This window comes from Daphnia carinata, chromosome 1 (genome assembly GCF_022539665.2).
Source record: "Daphnia carinata strain CSIRO-1 chromosome 1, CSIRO_AGI_Dcar_HiC_V3, whole genome shotgun sequence".
Classification (NCBI taxonomy): domain Eukaryota; kingdom Metazoa; phylum Arthropoda; class Branchiopoda; order Diplostraca; family Daphniidae; genus Daphnia; species Daphnia carinata.
In genome coordinates, this window is record NC_081331.1 from 2,004,832 (window position 1) to 2,028,310 (window position 23,479).

The 23,479-nt window shown below is 40.1% G+C and overlaps 4 protein-coding genes across 5 annotated transcripts; 1 reads left to right on the forward strand and 3 right to left on the reverse strand.

Annotated features, from left to right (window-relative positions):
• Positions 1-581: 581 nt before the first annotated feature.
• LOC130692435 (synaptotagmin-15-like) lies at positions 582-9,720 on the reverse strand. The gene is made up of 11 exons (XM_057515547.2): positions 9,143-9,720; positions 7,909-8,221; positions 7,712-7,826; positions 7,124-7,343; positions 6,572-6,665; positions 6,238-6,369; positions 3,476-3,607; positions 3,282-3,376; positions 3,102-3,205; positions 2,948-3,014; positions 582-848 (listed from the first exon to the last, which is right to left on the reverse strand). Exons 1-11 carry the CDS (start codon positions 9,196-9,198, stop codon positions 782-784), a joined length of 1,395 nt encoding a protein of 464 aa, XP_057371530.1. The 5' UTR covers positions 9,199-9,720; the 3' UTR covers positions 582-781.
• A 351-nt stretch (positions 9,721-10,071) lies between these two features.
• On the reverse strand, positions 10,072-18,127 carry LOC130692426 (EF-hand calcium-binding domain-containing protein 4B-like). Of its 2 annotated transcripts, XM_057515536.2 has the most exons (15): positions 18,063-18,127; positions 17,379-17,520; positions 16,813-16,924; positions 16,571-16,724; positions 16,331-16,502; positions 16,155-16,220; positions 15,871-16,044; positions 15,574-15,727; positions 14,911-15,170; positions 13,521-14,032; positions 13,097-13,177; positions 12,235-12,368; positions 11,994-12,118; positions 11,604-11,780; positions 10,072-10,347 (listed from the first exon to the last, which is right to left on the reverse strand). In XM_057515536.2, the coding sequence occupies exons 2-15, from the start codon at positions 17,475-17,477 to the stop codon at positions 10,150-10,152; spliced, it is 2,418 nt and encodes an 805-aa protein (XP_057371519.1). In that variant the 5' UTR covers positions 17,478-17,520; positions 18,063-18,127; the 3' UTR covers positions 10,072-10,149. The 2 variants fall into 2 exon arrangements, with proteins under 2 accessions (XP_057371519.1, XP_057371520.1); XM_057515537.2 differs by lacking the exon at positions 18,063-18,127 and having other exon boundaries at positions 12,247-12,368; positions 17,379-17,711.
• A 982-nt stretch (positions 18,128-19,109) lies between these two features.
• LOC130692464 (elongation of very long chain fatty acids protein AAEL008004-like) lies at positions 19,110-20,209 on the reverse strand. Its single transcript, XM_057515579.1, has 2 exons — positions 20,081-20,209; positions 19,110-19,970 (listed from the first exon to the last, which is right to left on the reverse strand). Exons 1-2 carry the CDS (start codon positions 20,136-20,138, stop codon positions 19,189-19,191), a joined length of 840 nt encoding a protein of 279 aa, XP_057371562.1. The 5' UTR covers positions 20,139-20,209; the 3' UTR covers positions 19,110-19,188.
• A 1,417-nt stretch (positions 20,210-21,626) lies between these two features.
• On the forward strand, positions 21,627-23,227 carry LOC130692495 (elongation of very long chain fatty acids protein AAEL008004-like). Its single transcript, XM_059494571.1, has 3 exons — positions 21,627-21,926; positions 22,017-22,464; positions 22,524-23,227. Exons 1-3 carry the CDS (start codon positions 21,869-21,871, stop codon positions 22,846-22,848), a joined length of 831 nt encoding a protein of 276 aa, XP_059350554.1. The 5' UTR covers positions 21,627-21,868; the 3' UTR covers positions 22,849-23,227.
• The last annotated feature ends 252 nt before the right edge of the window (positions 23,228-23,479 follow it).

The window sequence follows — 23,479 nt, forward strand, 5'->3', positions numbered from 1 at the left end:
ATGACAAGTTCTTGTGTGTTACGTCTCATATGCTGCACATCACCAACCACTTCGTTTTTTTTAAAATTTTTATTTCTCCTACGTCTTTTATGTTAATCTTTTTTTCTCCGTTCCCCTTCTCGTATTTATGAATCAGCACAAACGTGTCAGCATATGGGTGTCAGATTTGTTCTCACGACATTTTTCCATTCTTCGTGCCCCGCACTCGGAAAAACGGCAAAAACAAAAGAATGCCTAGCAATTCGCGCATATTGTCGCCCCTTCCCACCCATCCGGTCTCCCTAATTGATGGTTTGTTACATACCGATGAAGGAAATGCCAAGTACAAGTTTTTAAAATCCCAAAATGAGCGAAAATGAAACGATTTATTTTGTCCAGCCAGGATTCGCTCGATACAACGGCTGAATTGGTGCAACGTTTTGCCTGCAGAGCTACAGGATTGCCGGTACAAGTTCTCAAACAGATCGCGAAAATGGGAAATGTAAAGAAGTAAAACGACCAACGAACCGATTCGTGTAAAATAAAGTAGAGGAGAATTTGCACCAGAAAAACAGATTGCGATTGTCAGCGAAAAATAAAAAGAGAATCATGGACGCTTTAGATTACGATTGAAAAATATGTATATAGAAAGAAGATGGCGAAACATTATTTCTTTATGTCGATAATATTGAAAAACATAGAGGAGAATATAAACACCAACAGCGCTTGTCCATATTTCCTTTTTCATTTCTTTGGGGTGTGCATTTAAAAAAAAAACGTTGGACAGCGACTGTTTTGGAGATCAATTGAGATCAGGTAATGGATGCCACAGTTGAATATGTTCCCTCGGCCGAGCAAACATTTCGTTCCTGGAATATAAAGACAACAAAGAAAATTAGTTTGCGGAATTTTTACGGAACACCATTTGACCCACTTGTTTACTAGCAAACGTTGTTCTCTGGTGTAACATTTAATTCATTCATTCAAAAAGATAATTCACGGACATCTGGGGGCAATCTTCTTTTCAGAACTTGAACCCGTCTACGCCCCAAAATTTTTAACAGAACTTAGTCAAACGGGTTTCAGCTCAACAACTTCGAATTCGAATAACTAAAAAACTATAAATTTCACAGAAAAATAATCAAAATTTTTGTGATTTTCGTTCCATTTCGAAGCAAAGTCGTGTATTTTTATAGCTATATCTGGATGTTTCGAAAAAAATTGAAATGTTCGAAAAAGTCGGGCTTATTTTGTCGGGCTTAATTCTGAGTATGACGAAAATTCAGTCTTGTAATTTTGGCATTCAATTTAATTTAAATTAATCGAAATAAAACGCTGATTTCAGGAAAAGTATTTGTTTTGTCGTCAAACCAGCTGTTTTTGAAATAAATGGAATTCACGCGCATCTGGCGCGCCAGCATTTATCACCCATTTTTTTCCATTTATTGAAAAACTTTAAGCCCAACGTAAAAATAAACTTTATTTTTGTGATTCTCGTTCAATTTTGAATCGGAATCGTGTATTTTAAATCAAATCTAAATTTTGGCCAAAAATGAAAAAGTGAGAAGGCTATAGCCTTCCCACTTTTGACAAAATCCGCAAAAAATAAAAACTCCTAGAATGCGATAAAAATCACGCAGAACATTCAAAATTAAACGCTGATTTTGATAAAGGGGTTGGTTTTCTCGTCAAACCAACTGTTTTTTAAATAAACGGAAACAAAATGCTGGTAGCGCACATATTTGGGTTTGTTGTTTTTTACAATTTATTCAATAACTATAAGCCCTGTTGGAAAACAAACGACATATTTGTGCTTTTCGTTTAATTCCGAATCAAACTAATGTATTTACAGCTTTTTCTATAAAAAAATCTTATCTAAAAATAAGCCCGAAAAAGTCGGGCTTTTTTTTCGGGCTTAATTTTAGGTATGGCAGAAATTCAGTTTTGGAATTTGAACTTAAAATTTGATGTAACTTAACCTAAAATGAAACGCTGATGCCAGGAAAAATATTTGTTCTTTCGTCAACCTGGCCGTTTTTGTAATAAATGGAATTAACGCGCTGCTGGCGCGCCAGCACTTATCACCCGTTTTTTCCGTTTATTCAAAAAGCTATGAGGCCAATGTAAAAATAGACTTCATTTTTGTGATTCTCGTTCAATTTTGAATCGGAATCATGTATTTAAAATGAAATCTAAATTTTGGCCAAAAATGAAAAAGTGAGAAGGCTATAGCCTTCCCACTTTTGCCAAAATCCGCAAAAACGGACATCCCATAGAATTCAATGAAAATCACGCTCTGTACTCAAAATTGCATGCTGATTTAAGATATCACATTAGTTTTCTCCTTAGTCGTATAGTTATTAAAAGAATGCAATCAAAGTGATTTCTAGCGCAACCACGTTAAATTCAAATAATTAAAAAACTACATAAGTCCAACGTAAAAAACAATCTTTATGGCCGTGATTCTCATTAAATTTTGCATCTTAGTCATGTATTTTTTAAAGTAATATCTAGGTTTTGGAGAAGAATGAAAAAACCGGAAAAGTCGGGCTTATTTTGTTGGGCTTTTTTTGTCGGGCTTATGTTTCATGCCCGATTTTTCTGTAAAAAAACTCGTGCTTGAAATTTTTACTTGAAATTGAATGCAATTCTACATTTTTATAACTCAAATAAATCGTCCATAACGAATGTAATATTAGTTTTCCTCTTTATGTGTAATTTTATAATAAAACGAGTCAAAAGGCTTGAATACCAGGTGCCTTATAAGGCACATAGTTGTTACTTATTTATTATTATGTATTAGCAATAACGACTTTGAAGGTAAATTTTTACTATATGATTTTGCATAATCTTCATAAAGTAACCCAGATAAATGGTAAACCAGAACACAAAGGTCGTCTATAAAATAAAGGTGGGTCAAACGGCGTCCCCTAGATTTCAACGTATAATTTAAAAATAAATTGCTCACCAATGGGCCATTCCTCGGCCACGGGCGAACATGAAAGATCCGAGTACCAAACGTCCTAGAATACGATCTGAAACATGCGGAAAATCGCCAGGAATGTCATGGTTATTATTACCTATTGTTCAAACCATTCGATTAACCGGTTCACTGAATTTACCTTTGTTATCCGGTTGGTGGATAGCCAAAACTATGTTGGTTGTGTCGACGTTAGTGGCCTCCAGTCGGAAATGGAAGCTTTCGTTATAACAAGGATCTGACGACCTTTTTTTCGTTTAAAATAAAAAATGTTGTGATTTTTAAAAATTCCTCGTGGTCACTGGATTTCAAATAGAAATACCGTCGAATAATTCCCGTCCGCTTTGTTTTGACGGCTCGCGTTTGATTAAATAGAGTCAGCCGGACGTAACTGTCAGGTACCGCTGTGTTAGGAGCCTACAGAAAACAAAAATGTCAGCCAAGAGTTAAAAAACCAAACAAACACACAACCAACATTTTTGAAAAAAAGAAAAGCTTCGCTTTTATTCTATTTACCCGGATGTTTCTGGCCTGCAAAACAGTGACGGTAAAGCGGTCAGCAGACGGATGATAACAAAGTGAGATGTGCATTTCGCCCGGTGATCCAACGGACGATGGATCTTTACTGATGTCTTGCGTTATTATTTGCTGTCAAAAGAAAAAAAAAGGAAAAAATCTAATCAGATAACCTCTGAGGCAGCTTCTACAAAAGAAATATGACAATCTTATACCCCTCCTTCCTCTCTTCTCAGTTGAAAAGGTCATGTGTTGGATCGATCAATCGATTATAGGACACCATAGCTCGTACTGTCTTCTACTTAATGAACGCCCCTTCTAACTACTACCCAGCAAATGAATAACACACGTAACGATCGCTGTCTGCAATAGAAAACGCCCTGACTCTGTACACGGACTGCTTCCAAATTCCAGGTTGGACGCGAACACTACTCCTATTGGATGATTGGCTGAATGTCAAAAGGGCCTATAACGTGAACGGTCTGTTAATGTTTGCATACGTTCAAACATATCAAAAGGCATTGTTGAATACAGGCTCACTATTGACTTGAAGCCCCTGTAGGCGCAACGTAGAAGTGCTAGTTAAGACGTTTGAACTCGTGTAAAAATAAATAAATCTTCCTTAAAGCACAGGGGCCGTTTACCTTAACATGAACGATATTTGCGTCCCGTTTGTGTGCGCTTGATTTCTATTCGCCATTGGCAGCAAGATTCGATCGGTCGGGGGTACTTGGCAACTTTCTAGCCTCTTTTTCGCATCAGCGAGACGGTGTCCCGTCTTTACTCGGTGATCTGTTCCTAACAGTCGGCAACCCGGCAACGATAAAGGTTGTGTTCAACCCTAAATAACGTCTTTTTTTTTTAAACGTTGCTCTTGAAAAGATAAGGGAAAAAACTTCGAAACCTTTATCATATCACGCGACCACCGTTTACTTATGCCTCTAGATCTGACATCTCTTCGACGATCGCATCCTCCCCGGAGTATTTCTTTCTAGTTGTCATACGTTTCCATCCCCCAGAAAAAAAAAATGGAAAAAAGGCGATCCTTTTTGCGTATTTATAGAACAGGAGAAGCAAGAAAAGGATCACGTCTTATTGCCAACAAATCTTATTTACTACGCCGTTGTACAAACGAATGCAAATTATTAGTGCGGAACAGAGATTTTACCCTCGATAGGCAACACATAGCCCGAAGATTATGAGGGGCTTGTTTGGGCTCTATCGTTATGGATCACGTTCCATTTTCAAACACTTGCTAATTGATGCGAGAAAGCCAAATAAGGAAAATTCTTAAAAGGTACCAACGTCCTCAGAGAATCTAGAACCCTTTCAACACAAAAGGGGAGTGAGACTGATTGAACCACTGCCTGTTATTCGATTACAGGGTACACGGAATAAAATGTCACTATTATCTAGCGACATGGTTTTGTGGAAAACTAGACAAATGGCGCAAAAGTGACAGCACAGTGTTTTATATCGATACGAATAGCTTAAAGAAATTCTTGTACCGATAAAGTTAGGTAAAAAAAAAAATAGAAGTTTGTGCTCTTGGCTAATGAAAACGAAAAGTGACAACTACGTTGTACACTCTAAGCTTGTAAATCCTGATGCTTGTACGAAAGCGAAGAAAAATAGCCGTTAAGACCATCAATCCAACCATACCATTGCCGGCATGGCCAAAAGTTTGCCCCAGTCCTGTGCGTGAGGTTCGTTGCTCTTTTTCTTTTACTTTTTATCGACAACGGTACACGTAAACTTGCCTGCCTTTTCTTTTACTCATGTGTGGCTCAATATTGTCGGTTCCTCAAAGCGAAATGTTGGTATTGTTGGATTGGGCAGAAAAGTAAACGACGTGTTTTTTGCCGTTTCGGGTTGTTTTATGTATCCCAAACGGTAAGGCTGTGTTAGTAATTCTTGTCGTCTTTATGACGCGCTTGGTTACCAAATTTATAGTCCTAGCAACGCAATAAAATTTTAGCCATTCTTTATTATTAGATCTTTAAGCTTTTTCCCCTGGCGAAACTAAAGAAGATTCCGTTTTCCTATCCAATCCGGCTTCTCTTAGCATTGCCCTGTCCAAAAATTTGGACGTTATGTTGCGGCCCTATGCTGTCAAATTGCAACTAAAACCAATTGGTAAAAGAAAAGAAAGAAAAGAATTAAGAAATAAAGAGAGTGCTAGGTATCCATAGAGACTGTAGGTGAGTCTTCCGCTACAAGCGTTATGTCGAAGATGAAAGACAAACTAAGAAGGGCAAAAAATAAATCAACAGACGAGTAAAAGGGAAGGACGTTTGCAGCTAAAGAGGGCAAGTTAATTACGAAACTTGGTCCAACGGAATCACGAGGCCTTCTGCCCTTTTTGTTTCCAATCCAATCACAGTGCAATTCCATCTCCACCCGTTACTGCGTTGGATTCATCGAATCGGAATCAAACGGAAGCGACAGAAAACTAAATATCCAAGCAATGCTACTTCTTCCTGTTCTATTTATAGCGACTTCAGGAGGGAGGTCGTCTCGCTGTGAGAAATATAAAAACACGAAGGTGCATCTGTAGTTTTGTGAATACTATTAGAATGTCAAATTTCTAGATATCGTTCGGAAAACATCTGGTAACGATGGAGACTATACCAAAAAAGAACGCTACACGGCAACAACCAATAGATAACGAAGGCAAGGGACGTTGTTAATCCGTATATATACATACGTATATGTATATCTACGTCGTATCGTTGGTACGTTTCAATTTGTTTGGTAAATACCTGTTTGCCATCTTCGATCGAGATGTTTTTCAACGAGCAGAGCAAGTGTCCGATGACCTGCCTCTTGCGAAGTCGCCCGTTGTCGATCACAGTGAATTTGACAGTCTGATCCTGTAGCTCTTTATGGGAAACCTTTTGGAAAGTTGAACAATTCGATAAGATACTTGTGACACATCACAGGAATTTATAGGTACAAAAAGGATGCAGGGAATTATGATTTAACTATGAACCATGCATTTTGTTTGTTTTCATGCGCATCCAAGGTTCATGTTGCTTATTGGCTATAATGATTACGGTTTGTTATGGTTAAAGTTTAGAGTGCGAGCCAACTTACGCAGAAACCAAATACTTCGTTAAAAACTGGGTTGCATGTCTTTCGCTGAATACTCGACTGGTGATATCGCCGTTCGCCAGGCAGTAACGCCACTCTGTGAAAATTGGAAAGCAAACATGACAAATGCATCACGCATGTGAATTATCCGAAATCAATAACAGAGCCTGCCCCTTCTAAAACACTTACGTCAGTGAGTGTTTATTACAATAGTACAAGTTCTAATGCCAACTCCAACACTTCTGCCTGATTAAGATAAAGGTAAGTATTCCTTCCATCCCAAGTCTTCTTTATATCGATACCGTAAACACCTTACACTGCTCTAAGTGTTACGGTAAAGTACATCGTAAAAGATCATTACAAAGAAAAGAGGCAAATTATATACCCGAAAAAAAAATTTTTTTTACGAAATGCTATGACTGTGTGGAGAACATAAGCAAGTATTCCAAATCCGCTCTGTTTAACGAATCATTCGCTTGTCTAGACGCTGTCTTCAAATATACAGCGTTCGCTCTGTGTGTGATAAGAGCCGAAATCAAAGCAAAGAAGGAATACCTGACGAGAGGATCGCACGCAGTGGTCGAGTCCTTATCGCGGCTCGGCAAGTTGTGAATGCGGATGAGATTGATCAGCAATTTCTCCTGCTCCGAGTCGTAACTAACGCTGAACCAGAAGCGACCGAGGTGACCTTCGGGGTAATTATTTGTATCTTCTTCAGGAATCAGCGGACTCTTGTATAGATCCGGATTAAGAGCGCCAATGTTCGAAGTTACACCTGTAAGCAAAAGAAAGAAAAAAAAACCAACCAGCCAATGACGACATTCGGCGTTACACATAGTTGCAATACTCTAAGGGTTATTCCTGGCCTGGTGTCGATCAATAGGCGCATGCCCTTTTATATTCTGCTATTACTTTCTAGGAAAAAAAAAATATATATATATATGAAGAGAGCTTTCTTTGTCTGTGATGTTGCCTGCATTTTTCTATTTCATGTAGACGCACTGTGGACGCTGCTAATGAAGCCGACGCCTTTGGCATGTTATCGACCACAACGTAGCTACGTCAACTTGTGCAATAATTGATTCTATTTTTGAAATCGCAATAAACGTCTACGGAATATATAAAAAGGGCCTTATCTTTTACCTGATAATGTTGGAGAATTGCGGCTAGAAGTAGTCGGAGGGGACACTTCTTTTGCAGGTGACGGCGTGCGTGATCGTGCCGGGCTCGGACTTCGTTCCCGGAAGAAGTTAAAAAGCTATCGAACGTACCGCAAATGATGAATGCCAACATAACAATTGAACTGGGCAAATTATACAAGGATGTCTATCAATGTTTACCGACGGTAGCGGTGACAGACATGGTGAGTGTGCCGGCGATGGTGAATAGTTCGGTATGGGTGACGAGGGTGCCGAACAATGCAACAGGATGGAGGGCGAAAGAAGCGGAGAGGATGTGCCGTCAACCCGTCCAGGGAAGAGTAACGCAGTTGAGAAACGTCTTTGACGAACGTTGCTACCAATATGGGCGTCGCTCGGTGACAGCGATGGTCCGTTCTTTGTGGGTATATCCAGCGTCTGGTTTGCACGTCGTGATCGAGGCGGCGTCAGCGAGAAGGCTCCAGGCGGCAGGGTAAATTCAATCTCTTTCGATCTACAAGTAGGATATCGTTTACGCTGGAGTGCAGCATTGTTTTCTTTGCAAACAACTCCAAGACAACGCGGGTGGGAAACATTAGACTTCACTATTCTGCGCTGTAGAGAATGCAAATGGCTTCACGACGCATTAGTTTATTTGAAGCGACTAAAACGTGAGTGAAACATCAGTCCGAATTTTCTTTGCTGATGAGCACTGAAACTCGTAGCCTTGAAAGTAATGAGAATGGTTTAAAGGGTTTCTTTTTTTTCGCTGAGTGTTCCTTATTATCTCATTGCTGGCTTAGAAAAGGAAGATTATTATCAGCAGCTAATGAGACGGATTGTATCTTTTTTCTGCTTTCGGACGAAACTCGTAGGGAACAATTTCTTGTTTGAGCTTTAAAAAAGAGAGAGAAAAAAGAAACAGGGACAACCTCTGTGGATCGATTGCTGATACTAGCCAGGCACTGGTACGAAAGCGTCAGCTTTTGATGTCTCGCATAATGCAAAAGAGAGGCGAAATTGATTTAAATATACCGTAGGAGGTCTTGTACGTATAAAGCATCCAGAAAGTAGCTAAGCAGTTGGAAAAAAAAAATACTAAAAAATGGCAGAGAACAACTTGCGGAACAAATTATCTCGAACAGAGACTATCAAGATGGAATTTCGATGTCTCCCAAAGGAAAAAGAAATTGTTTACCAAATGTGAGGACTAAAGGACCAATGAAAATTGGAAAGAAAGAAATAGCAATAAAGCGTTCTTCGAGGAAAAGCGGATTGTACGATTTGCGCAAGTTCTCGCCAACAAAAATGAACATGTTGGAATATCTATTAAACTACTCGTTGTCATTGAACACGATCATTTAAAGAATTTTTTTTTTAAGGTACTCATTCTTTTGGGAAGTTTAGCGACGAAAACTTGATAAAGTAAACTTACCCCACTGGTAGAATAACTCGTTGTTCATACTTTTGGGTGCCCAGTGACTTGGCCATGGTTTTCCAATGTGTTAAGCTTCGATGACTGTTGTGTTTTTCTTTTCTTTTTCTGTAAGTGTTAGATACTCCAGCTGTGAGCCAAAGACAAAAAAACGGAAGGGAACGAAAGCAAAGCCGATGGGCAACGCTGACAAGTAACTACACACCTCAACCTGGAGGATAGGGGATTTTGTTTTCTCCAGTGCCGACGACAACGGTCGCCTTTTTCTTTTCATTTTAGTTACCCCTGGCCGTTCTACCTGCAAAACCGAGACATGCGCACACCGTGCCACCTGTTTGCAAGTCTTACCTCGTCTGGGGTTGCCTTGGTGAGCAGTGATCGCAGACCCCGTAACCCATCGATGCTCATTTGGCCTTATTTGGTTAACTGTAGACCTTGAAACCCCACAACATCGTTCCATGCCTATCTTTCATTACTTATTAGCACTAATTCGTTAGCATATCCTTACCTTTTACTCCCTGGGTTTGCAGAATCAATCTTGTCAAGTTTACTATTCTGAAATTGGTTGTTGAACTACCGTGTTCTCTTGTCGACAGATGATGCGGAAACAGTCGGCAGGTTTACAACGTTGCTCTCCGTGTTCGATAATGCGTCGTAGAAGTCCTAAAAAAAAAGATGGCTGAGAAAATAAACGGAAACTCCCAGCTTTGTTTAACCTTTGTACAAGTTTTCCTATACGATCGACAAAGAGAATCGCGAATCTTGGCAATATTCAAAACAACGATTTAAATTTCACTTTCGATCCTGATGAAATCGGATAATCCGGTGTCCAGCGATGCATAGAATATCTCGCAACGTCGAAATTTTCCGCCAATTTGCACTAGCAATTTGCACCATGTATACACGGTGGCGTACGAAGGGAACCCAAGTGACATAACATCATTAATTTATAAGAGAAGTCATCCAATTACACGGCTGAAGAAAACAGAGGCCACTGTCAAGTCTCATCACAAGCGACAGCATTTTTTGGCTTTGTCTTTCGGCACGGCATTCGCCGTCTCCGCCTCCATCGATTCCGCTTCCAACACTATCTTTTCAATGGCGACTTTCTCTCGCACTTGTAGCTTGGCTGCCATAGCGACGATCGACTGCTGGATCATGTAGCCCGTTTTGGCGCTCGTCTCGAAAAAGTCCAATCCCATAGTCTGTTTCCATTCGCCATAAAATTGCAGAGGCAAAAGAAAAAAAAAGGGGAAAAGAAAAAATCGAATTATTTTATTTCCTATTCGAATGGCCAATATGATTCGCTTTCTCAGCTTAACGTCATATAACGTGCGTTGTCCTCTATGCATCATAAAATCGAGCAAATGGATGATTTGACAGCGATTGACGTCAACAACCTACCTGGGTAACGGCACGTTTTGACGATCTTTCGCCACGTTTTTCACTGGTTGCATTTCGTTTCTGAGTGGGTTCAGTTGGCTCTTTTGTTTATCTGTTTTTTTTTAGTTATCAAGCGTGAAGTGGTATCGACTAGCAACCGAAAATCGTCAGCATGTAAGGGTTCTTGACGTCAACAGTGACGCTAGTATGCAAATCCAGCGACACACGACGAAAAGCAGCGATGGCAAAAGGTGACATATCACCTTGATTATTGTCTAGTTCGCCAATGGCACTCGTCACCGCAGCGACCCTAATTGACACTGATGAACTTTAAATCATCATTTGATTACCCAGTTGGACGCCGCATAGCGTGTGGCGTAACTTTGATTGCTTACGTTAGCAACAAGAACTAAAACATCAGGTCGAAACAATACGATCTCTAGAATTACGTAAGGATAGAAACATAGAAACTTTCCAAATCGAGAATTTCCCTATCAGATAGAAGTATCCCTTTCGGAACCCACTGCTAAAGAAGTTGCGTTCCATTCGATTCGTGTACGATATTGCGACAAATCGAGATCGATCCAACAGCTCGTGATACCCGTTTTTCTATTCACACTGTCCGCTTGTAGGATGAAAACTCGTTGCAATGGTTATAGAACAAACAAACGAACAAAAGAAAAAGCCGAGAAAGGTTCTTTTTCTCTTGCTCACAGATTAATGGCAAGCAGTGTTGACAGCACTCATATATGAGTCACACAAGAGGCCTGTGTCTTGGTAAATAACTTCTATAAGTCAGCAAAGAAGTGGGAAAACGTTGAAAGCCAATTTTGCGAAGTGAAAGCACTTCATATCCGACTCGATCGGGTTTTATATACCCCACTATATTCCAAGTAGACGCATTGTGATAAGCTCCGAAGAGCCTACCGCAAAACGACTTCCTGCAGATATCAATATTCTTAATTTTCCGAGTTGCGGTGCGCAGTAATTTGGCTTTACACGCTGAATAATTACTAATCAAAGCTTCAGTAGAGGAGAGATAACTAAAGCGTGATTAAGAAGTTTGAATGTACAGTACTTGGGCAAGCTTCATGGCGTCCGATGTTAATACGCGTTGCGGATGCCGGGTTAGTGTGACGGTCAATTGTTCACCTTCGTTGCCTGTCGATTCTTGCTCTGAGTCCTCTTCCTGCTGTTCTAGTAGATCCCGTTTGTTTCCAACCAACAAACAAACGACGTCGTCACCTACCACTTCCTGCAAAGCAACAAAACGAATGAGTAATTTGAAAATCGCCCCAAAGAGCGTGGGAGAAGTCGGCAGCCGTTGGTAGTGTAAATCCTCATCAATTTGGTTTTCTGTTCAGCTCATATAATCTTCACATTCCTCGCCTGGCAACGACATATTAACCCTTGCTGAACTTTGAAACAAAGCATAATCCATACGGAAATAAAGCAATGCATCGCTTACTTTAACGCAGTCGATCCAGTAGCGAACATGGACGAATGTCATCTCAGACGTAACATCGTACATGATAAGAACGCCATCAGCTTTACGTACATACTGCCGACTAATGCTGCGATATTTCTCTTGTCCTAGAAAAACAGAAAAAAAACAAAAACAAAGAAGGATGGAATCAATTTTCGACGACCAAACTTTTATTTTTGTACTCGAACGTGTATACGATCGAGAATCAGTATCATGATTTAACTGTTGCGTTTGCCTGCAGTGTCCCAGAACTGGAGTGCGCAGTACTGGTTGTCGTCTCCGACCGGCAAGCAACGGATGCTCAAATCGATCCCGACGGTGGCCGATCGTGATCCGACGTAGTCATCACAACAGAACCTGTCCAAAGTAACAAGAGATATCATGTTTCACCATCAAGGGAGTTGTTTTTTTGGCATTCGAATTGCTTAGTTGATAACGCTCAATACACAATAAGGCAAATTTCCTGTAACCATTGATTGATACTATTTTCGACCTCTTTCTTAGCCAACTTCTTTCGTGCGCACAACGTTATCAACTATAAGGCTTTTATAAATGGCCCAAAATAGACATGGTAAGATAATGGAGTTTGCCCTTTGCTACCAAATTGGGTCTGTCTCGAGACGACTGCACAAACCCGGAGATGGCTGATTTATAATTGAACGAAAGGGGAAGCAAGAAAAAATGATAATGTCCACCTTTAAACTACCATCGTATTGAAGTAGATTTGAAATCTATTCCAATGGAAAGGTGAGCACATTCAAGAATATGAGGACACCTCACCGGACATGAATGTGATCGCAACTTCACGCTTAAGCTTTGCTTGGATTCACGCTCATAAATAAAACAATCATACAAACACCCGTAGGGTGCATTCTGTTTCGATACCCTTTGAAATTTTCCTCAGTCGAATAGAAACGGAAAAATAGGACTCGTGTTCCTTTACACTCGATAAACGTCATCGGAGGAAAATGCATTAATGATGGACGTACGTACACTTGTACAATCGTCACGACAAGGTCAATAGATTTGCTCCCATCAAGTGCAAAGTATAAGATACCGTGGAAATATCACCATGTTGTCTGTACCTGCGAATAAACGAAGTTTTCCCAACACCACTTTCTCCTAAGACGATAATCTTGAAGACGGCTGACGGAGTAATAGGTTCACTATATAAAAAAAAATCAATGAGATGCAAAAATGAAAAAAAAAGCATTTAATTAAAAATGGTTAACGTAGGTAATCTAGTATTGGAGCAACGACGACGTTCTACGGTTTTCGAAAAGGTGTACTTGAAAAGGTACAGGCTTTTGCTGTTCACAAGGAACTTAGTTGAATAACAAAAACAAATTGTGCATACAAAATCCCTTTTCGATGGTATTTTTTTGACGGCTCTTCTAAAGTAAACATGCAGTTTCCAACATATAGAATAAAAAGCAGCCTAGTATACGTATAAATACATCTACATTTGGCCAGCTGATGCTGAGAATTCTCAAAAAGCTTCTACCTTACCTCTTTCGCAATTGAACCCGGTTAATCCATTGACCGTTGTGATATCCGATTAGCGAGTCCGCGTAAGGGATGGAGCCGTTTGGGAACTGAAAATATGGCAAACTAGTTTCAACTGTGCAAATGCTATTGAAGTCCATTCGGCTGGAAGGCGGATACACGTTAGTCGACCACGTGACACTGTGCTTAGGTTCTCCGCGTAAAGAGGTCGACAAACATTCTTCTGGAAGATCAACAAACAAGTTGTCCAATGTTTCTTGTTGTGGACTTCCCCCGAACTTGTCCTCTCCATTTACCCGAGCAGAACGCTGAATAGGGCACGATCCTTCTAATGACGGGCAAACGAAGCCATTCGTTTCAGGGTAACCGCTGGACGTGCATCTCAGGAGACTGTCTTCCGGCCCACCGATTAGATTATTTTCCGCTGCATTTAACGAAGATTGAGAATCGAAATTCAGTGCACTGGTCAGCTCATCAAACAAGCTGGTTTTCTTCATCTTTTGTGATTGGCTATCCTGTCGAAACATACAGCGCAATGAGTATAATTTTCTGTGAACATGTTTGTCATTCAACAATGTATAGGCAAACAAAAATCTATTTATCTATCACGCTTTCGCTACAGAACTTCTTATTGAATTTCTTCACTTGCAGACGCTTTCAGGATTTTAAAAAAGAAATGGGCTGCGTCGGATAAAAGGCGGTTTCTTGTTCAGCGAGCGCCCGTTTCTCTGCACACGATGAATTAGTTGCGATGGCAACTTCTTATGAAAAAAAAAGCGTCCAATTACAAAATTGGTGGCACACGCATTGGCGAATCTAGCATAACGACAACATTTCTCAATTGATTTTCTCGAGCGTGGCGAACTGTTGCATCGTTCCTTGAATCCACCTGCCACTTACAAAAATCGAAAAGCGGGCATCCCAAACACTGGGGAATTGTTGCACCTGTTGCTACAGGCAACGCCAAGTTGAAAATCCAAAAGAACTCTCGAACCAAACCAAATCTTGGAAGCCCGAATAAATTTTGTACATACGTAGCTAAGACTCGACCCATAGACTCGACCCACTTTCTTTTTAACAAAAAGCGTATCTCTCGCCTGTATTTGGTTAGCGCCCCGCCTTCAATGCCAATCACGCAAACATGCCGAAAGGTGAACGACTGCTAACACGCGATTTTATGCAGCTAATCTTCAATGCTGGCAAAGAACACACATCCATTGAATTGAGAATTTCAAAAGAAAAACGCTTCGCCATCATTTGAGAGACTACGTTTAGCTAATTTCACTTACCAGGTAAACGGTTAACACAAAACGTCAGGCTAAGCAATACGACCTCTTCAAAAACATGCAAATATTGTTTACGGATAGCGTGTTTATAAAAACGTGATGCTCACCGTGATGTCGGGATCCTTGCGCAACGGTAAATCGAACACAATATCGATGTTGTCAGCATGTTCGAATTCCTCATCGAAAAGCCTGGAGTAGAAGTGGAGATGGTTGTCGGAGTTCAATGCTGCGGCCTCTTCGATTTCTCTGGCGATGCTGGCAGGTTCGTCGTTATTGTCAATGCTGCCATTCCCGTAATCACGCAGGTCATTTTCATCCGTCAATCGAGTGTTTATTGTACGAAGCAAAGACAATTGTTCGACCAGTCCTTCAATAAAACGAAAGAAACGGTAGACATCATTCAGCAAAGCTCGTTATGAAGCACGGGGTCCATCCGAAAATACTAAATAAATGAGACAATGGAAGACGCACAACGTTCGCACAATTATCTCGTTGAATGGGCGAATGTCGCGGTCATTCGTGCAATGATCAATACAGAACGATTTCAACCTGCGCAACTAGCCCAGTTCGATAGATTCTTTAATAATTGGGTTGTGCCATTAGGCTGACATTCATTTTTTTTTTTTTTTTTTTTTTTTTTGCATCGGCTTGTTTTGTAGGCGCGGATAGACTGCGCAAGGAGGAAATCGATATGAAACTCTCTATTAAAGTAAAAAAAAAAAAAAAAAGAAAGAAAGCGAACAAAGCGGGACGATAGCGTAAGGGCAGACCTTCACGCTCAACGGCGATGTTTTCCGCGACTTGTAGAGCTGACATGGCCCTCTGCCGTCGTTCACTGATACTCTCCCGTCGCATCTTCTCAAGAGCCGCCCGTAATTCCTCGGCGTTTCTTGTCTGAATTTCTAATTGGGTTTCCAGAGATCTCTATGAGATACACACAAAGACTTCTAAAGGCCATTGACAGTGATGATGTTACACTAAACATATCTAGTTCGTCTCATTTCAGAGAAACTGAAGCGGCTATAAATCGTCGATTGACGGAGTTGAATTTTTTTTGCGCACCGTACCTTCTCTTTGGTTAGCAGTGCTAGATCGTGCTTATTGGCGGCTTCGTTCTCCTGCAGACGGCTGAGTGCCTCTTGTAATTCTTTTTCCCGTGTTTGTAGTTGCGTCAGCAGAAAATCTTTTTTGGTAATTTCTTCTCGCATGTCACTCTTTAATTGTGACTCTTTCATCCTTTCCTGCGCAATAAGAGAGAAAAACAAATACAGAAAAATTGGCGTGACGCGATCTCACGTTCCAGACCCCTAGTGCCAGTGGTTGCTGGTGGTTTCAGTTTTTATTCACGCACCATTCGAATGACAAGTTCCTTCTCCTCTTCAATTTGCCGCTCCATTTCCTCGTAAAGGCGTTTCAGCTGTCAAAAAAAAGAAAAAAGAAAAAAGATTTGGCAAATGTCGTACCAAATTAGGTTTCTTTCATCACTTTGCAATAGGATAACATTTCAAGATTCAAAATTCAACTGACTTCTTCCTCGCGGGTCTCCTGCTGGTTTCTGATAAACACCTCCATGTTTAGTTTTTCCTTTTCCTTGGTGTGGATGCTGTCAGAGATGCTGGATAGAAATTTTTCAAATTCAATGCCAGCGTCTGGCGCGTCTTGGCGGAAATGGTCCCACAGCAACTTGACAGACTTTTCGCTTTAATAAAACAACATTTAAAAAACGAGTGTGCATTATTCAGCGAACATTTGGCCAGAAGAACTCACTCTTCAAAAACGGTCGGACCACCAAGTCCGTCTAACAGTTGCATAAAGTTTTCATCGTCTTCACGTTCATCACCGTCTGAAGTTCTAATCGTCACTTCTTGGGTATTCGTATCTATTGCCTCAACCTCGGGTGGGTCGTTTTCTATGTAAATTCCTGCAAGTTTTAATAAGTATTACATTCATTACCTTTTATCTTCGTAGATTCGCAAACGTTATGATCTAAGGTTACAATGTAAATTTACCGAATCCGTGAATAAATTCGTCGAAAGTGAGAAATCCATTTCCGTCAGCATCTAGCGAGTCAAATACTAATTCCAGCTGCTCCGGATCTAACGGCATTTCGGCCTGCATCCTCTAAAAAAGTTTAATTGACAGAAATTCTTTATCCATTTGTTTGTTTGTTTTCCCAATTCTGGAAGAAGAAATCAAAATCAGTTTATGGGTAATTTGCGGATAAATCAAATGCTATTACTCTCACAGCAATAAGGACGCAACAATTTTGCAATAGGTAAGACATAAAACAGAGCTTTTTGAGGTTTCTACTGCTCATTTGAGATTTTAAAATAATGAATTCTTTACAGTGTCTGCAATCGCTTCAACCCGATAAACTAGATTCAGCTGTGCGAGATTTTTATTACGAGATTACCAACACATTTTCAAACTGCCATGAATTGCTGGAAATTGTCAGTTCTATTTTTAGCGAATTCCTTACTACCTTTGGTCCACATTGATTACGATCTAGATTACCATCAGCAGTTGTTTATAAGAAGTGGATAAACTGTATGGCGTGCAAACATATATTTAAGACCTGCATGTCTCGCTTCGTCACGAAGCCTTTCTCTTCCTTGTCGCAAATAGCGAAAAGATGCTGAGCTCGTATTCGCAAATCGGTCGTTTCGCCTGCCATTTCCTGGTTTTCCACGACAAACGTTTCGATGACCCAGACAATTCTAGCAGAGATAAATATGAATTCCAGCGATAGTCAACTGCATTCACGTACTACAATTAGCCAACAACTGAAAACAGTTTAGGACACATTCCTTGTTTCTAGCTCTAGGGAGGACTAGGTTCTGTCATTTACAGAGTGCTAGGTCTCGATGTAACACCTGCCACAACTGGTGTTTACTTTCACGTTTCCTCATATGCATTCACGTACTACGTTATTCTGTATTCTATTCTCACGTGCGTGTAAGGTCGGCATGTTTAGGGAGCCTGCACCTGTGTCAATCCTGGGGCCACGCACTCCCGAATTCCAAAGCGAACGAGACTGTTGAAAACTGGTTCCAATACGAGACTATGGGATTTAAACAAAAAAGAAAACTGATTTATTTTTTCTTAGACGTTTGTCACAGTTAACCACGTCTGACTACAACGGACAGATATGGGATACACGTGATTGACGTTTACATTTCCACTCCCGACGCTGAACTACGATCTCACCCTGTACATGCATACATCTCACAAATAATTACAAAAACAAGACGTACATTACCTTCTAGTGTCCGTACTCCTTAAAGCAAGAACTGGTATTTTATCTGTCCTTGACGGCAGAAAACTAGTGTAATCCAACTTGGGACATTTTGTAAGGCAATTAATAGCAATTAACGCTGACGCTAATGGCAATTGGTGATTCTGCATTGCAATTTCATATTTAACTGAAAAAAAAAAGAAATTCTTTATTCAAGAACTGGATTAGGCGAAAGTTTTCGCTCGACAAAAAAAATGCAAATGACATCCATCTGCAACGCACTGACAGTGAACGAATATAAGAGACGGGAAAAAATAAATGAAGCCCAATCGTCTAGCAGCACCGAACTCTGACTATAAAGGCTATTTTGTAAGTCTAGCAAAGGATACTCTTCCTTAAAGGTTGAAAGTTTGCTTTCGCAGAGAGACAGGGTAAGAAAAACAAAAGTAGTTAAAATCATGGGGCGTGATGGAGGGACGGGGACAAAATATATGCAAACTGTTTTTTTCAGGGAAAGGTGAAACATATTCAAGGGTAACAACTTTCTAGAAAGGTAAGAAAAAAGGGAGGTGGGGTACGAAAAACAAATCGTGCAATAGATCTATATCACCGAAAAGAAACCGCGAAATTAGGAACAAAATTATACAGCCGATTAGAATGAATAACCATGACAAGAATATTCAGCGATTTCCAAATGAGTTTCTAGAAATACAACGTCTATCAACCCACATTTGAGCTAGTGGGCCTTTATGCATTCGAATTAAAATGCATAACACAAATTCTGGGGGGGGGGGGGGTGAGGGGTACATTTTGTATACGCCATTTCAACTAGGCTCACACGGGGAAATCCCATTCTCCTGTGTATAACGGGAATCGCTACCACAGACACGGAAAAAAAATTGTTGGCTGTGGCTTTTCTGGTTTTATTTACCAATTTTCCTAACGGAACCGTTTACTCCGTTTTCTCCAGAAACTCAAGAAAACAAGATGTTATCAACAATATATTTGGTGTAAGAAGTAATTATCCAGTCGTTAAGTTTGAAGCCAAAAAGACATTCACACCGGAGGAAATCAAATTAGCCGCGTAGTTGTATTCTATTTCTCTAGTGAGACGTATAAAAGCGCTATAGCATCGTTCGAATTTACAATTTCATGAAAGCTTTTTTTCTGTAGGGTCAGAACTGTACTCGAAATTCGATCCCAGGCTAGCATTTTTTGCGTATGCCTTGGAATGGAAATTCTTGAAGAGACTGAGAAATAAAAGCGCTTGCACTACTGACCATAGCGAAAATGCTGTTGGAAAGTTACACTCGACAAACAATAATTGCAAGCTGTGAAACCCTACGCAGACAAATTGAACCATCTGAAATATAGTCACGTATTTCTTCCACCACAGGTACTTTTGAAATCTGGGACCCATGGCTGCCATCAGATAATAGAAATACATGACAACGTGAACCAAACTATTGAGGGTGACGAAAAAGCAACAATGACCTCCAACGATGAAGCGGAAACAAATCCAAACACTCAATGGCATAACGCTATGATGCAATACATGGAGGAAAGAGATTTGCTTGTTCTTTTTGCGCATTATGAAAAAGATGGTATCAAGAAAATCAATAATCTTCGAGATGTAAAAGCAGTAGCCTATCAAAACTAACTGGAGGGCATCCTCGTTGTTGGAGTAATCGACTGGCTGGCAAACCAAACTGTAACCGTTGAACCAAGTCAGATGGCAAATCTTGCAGAAAATCCAACCGTTGAAAGCTATTTGGAATGTATTGTAAAAGAAAAGTGTGCTTCGTAATTCGAAAGGTTTCCTATTTTCCATAAGCTTCGGTCCAAATGTTTTCACCATAAGAAGGTAAGCTAAGGAAACGACGATGGGCGTTAATGGAGAATCTGCCAAGATCCATCCATCTGTACGCCTATCTGCCAATATGAAAGAAATACTTTAACTGGTCAGGGTAAACGCTGAAATTGTTTTTAATTGAACGTTTACACAAGATGCCTAATAACTGGATTGAAATGATAATCTATACCTCTTTGTTCCCATATCCTGTTTCCTTCTTGGATGATGATTTGCGCAACGGAGCCCATACTTGACTCAACGGCCACTCGATGCGTAATGTCTATTTGGTACTCTGACAATTTATAGACGCTTGAGAGGCAGCTTCCCTCCCCAAGTTCTTCCTTTCTCAAATCCGGTTTTTTCTTTTTTCTTTTCTTGCCTAATCATGAGCCATGCATGATACAAGTATGGTGAATGCGGTCTATTTTCATCATGCGCGTTCGTACAGGTTGCGAAATACAATATTCAAATAAAGAAGTCATTTAAAAGCTTTGGTTACGTGCGTTGTTTTGCGTCGCGTTTCTCTGTTCATTTAGCTGGCCAGATTAGACTTTTCGAAAGGGCATATATACACTGTTGTCTCTTGGGCATCAGTGAAATCGTTCCTTCAAAAAAGGAATGAATTTTAAAAAGTTGTCCCTCCTTTGAATACCGGAACTTATAGCGGCCATTTGATTAAGGCGTAGACGGCATTGGGAAATCGTTCTCGAGATGTTTGTGTTTTCTTGTTTTCTTTTTTTTGCGTCAATGCGGTTGGAGAAAGGCGTATTATTTTTAGACCGCCATTTACATTTTTTCGGATGACAAGCATACAAATGCAAGGAAAGTAGGGCATGCATTTTGAAATTATCGTGGCAGTTCACGAAAAATAAGCTTTTGCGATATTGGAATGAATTCTTCCAATCAAGCAGATTGCTTAGTACATCGAGGGAAAATGATAAATGAAATTTCTGACCAACAATAACTAAGGAAATTTTGAAATTAACTACGCACAGTATATAATCAATCTGCATTAAGCTATCGTGTAAGACAGTCATTGCTTCACAAAAGTTATCGGAACTTCGCGTCGTAGTCATGCTTCCAGTTCTATAACGTTGATTTACTCCCCATAACTAACCCTATTCATGGCTATATATTGTTTACCCGACAAAAGTCCGAGACCTGTTATCTATTCGCCCATCAAAGGGAAAGCATGACACTGCAAATATTGTATATCGCTAAGCAAAACCAGTCGACTCCAGCCACTTGCACTCTTCACGTTCTTCACTGAGCGCTCCAAAACGTAAAATTAATTCATAAAAATTTCTTTATCAGATACTTTCTTGGCAGCTAAAGATGTAAGCGTATCTAACCTACAAGTAGTTCGCAGTGTGGTCTGGAGGTATTATGATTCAGAACTGGACTATTTTCTATTTTCCAAAATTCAATTTTTTCATGTTAATTGCAATACTTGCGGTAAAAGGCAAAAGAGCCCCCAAGCTGATCAGCAAAGGAAATTTAGAAAGTATTTTCTACGCTGGATTGTCATGCACACGTGGGATATATTCAGCGGACGGGGAAATTCCGGCAAAGACGTATTTGCTTTTATACTTACATAATATTCATATAATTTTACTTAACTATAAGGAGAGAGGTAGTGATAATGGCAATTTAACAATCTTGAAAATATCGTTCCTTCTGTATGCTTACACAGTCATTCATCTTTGCCTTATTGCTCATGCCTCAAGTTTTTTTTACCATTGTCATGCTCCTAGGGATAAGAAGTTTGATGTAACGATGGGGTGAGACCTACTTCACAAACTTTCACATTTCAAGGAAAGGACACAAACTGATGCCTATGAAACACTACCGTTGCGGAAGTGGGAACATAAAAAAAAGACAGATGGCTCATCTTCTTGCAGACAGACAGAGCGATGCGTCTGAGCTCATAACGAAAGGCGCTCCGTATCAGTAGAGTTCCGGTAGACATCGTGGCAAGATGGGCTCCATTGTCCAAGGTATTATAGAAGAAAGCAACAGAATATGGAAACTACGAGGTAGGAACCTGTTTATCTTGTCGATTTCGCAACAAGACCGACACGTGTTTCAAGTTTTTGACACCAATCGGCTTAAACTTTATTTCGTAGATTTGAGAACGGACGGCTGGCCGCTAACGCATTCACCGATGACTCCAGTGCTCATGTCACTTTCTTATCTTTTTATGGTCAAAATTTGGGGTCCAAGGCTCATGGAAAGTCGGAAACCTTTCCAATTGCGGGGTGTACTGATTATCTACAACGCATTCCAAATCGTTTTCAATGGTTGGATGTTCTGGGAAAGTAACCGAGTGACGTGGTTCAACGGTTATAGCATCATCTGCCAACCTGTGGATTACTCTCAAAACGAAGATGCCCTTCGCATAATTTTTATCGGCTATTGCCTTTACATCTCGAAGTTGATTGATTTTCTTGATACGCTGTTTTTCATCTTACGTAAGAAGGACAATCAGATCACTTTCCTTCACGTCTTTCATCACAGCTTTACGCCTCTCTCCGTATGGCTTTGCTTCCGATTCATTGCTGGTGGACAGAGTTGGTAAGCTTTATTAAAAATTACGATTTCGAAATAAATATAATCTCGAATTTCTTTTAAAGTTTCTTTCTGACGTGCAATACATTGGTACACGTTGTGATGTACTTCTACTACATGATGGCGGCGATGGGTCCGCAGTTCCAAAAGTACCTATGGTGGAAAAAATACCTTACCGTTTTTCAAATGGTTCAGTTCGTCTTGGTTGGTGTTCATAGTATACAATTACTCTTCATTGATTGTGACTATCCTAAGGCCTATTCTTGGGGCACTACGTTGCAAGCCGTTATGTATTTCTTCCTCTTCAAAAATTATCACACGGGAGCGTACAACAAGCGCCCAACTGAAATTTCTGGATCGTCCCGTATAACTGGGAAAAAACATTTGTAGCCTAATATACGTGTCATGAATAAATTGTTCCTACACACTGTTATTTAACAGGACAGCAGTAAAAAGGTAAAACGAAGGACAAGCGAGTCTGCTGAACTTCATCACAGCGCTTACTTTGCTCCGACAACACACTAGGCTATTTATTCTACGAATGCCTGATGAATGACTAAGTATTCTTATGTATTTTTGTAAATAATGCATTATATTTATAAAAGTAGGTTTTGAAATTGAACTGGGTCATTTCTCTATGATCAGTTAATGGTTCCTCTTTGCCAGCGGATTGATATGGTGTTTTTCTGTTGGTTAACCACAAGCCTAAGGCACCTACGAGCTGCCGATTCTCGAGTCTACCGAGTTACAAGTCCCGTCGAAATTACTATAGTGGTGCATAGAACAAGATAAAGTATTTCTAGTGTTTGTGACATGATCATGTGATTGCGATGGTCTTTCAATGAAAGACAAAATGAAATCTCCACCCTCCCCCCCCCCCAAAAAAAAAAGAAAAATACGCAAAAGAAAAAGCAAATATACGCCAAACTTCTTTAAATTTTTTGAACAATCAACTTATAATTGACACTATCAAAATGATAAACATCTGTAACGTGCCAACCTGTCGCCTTGTCACCACGGC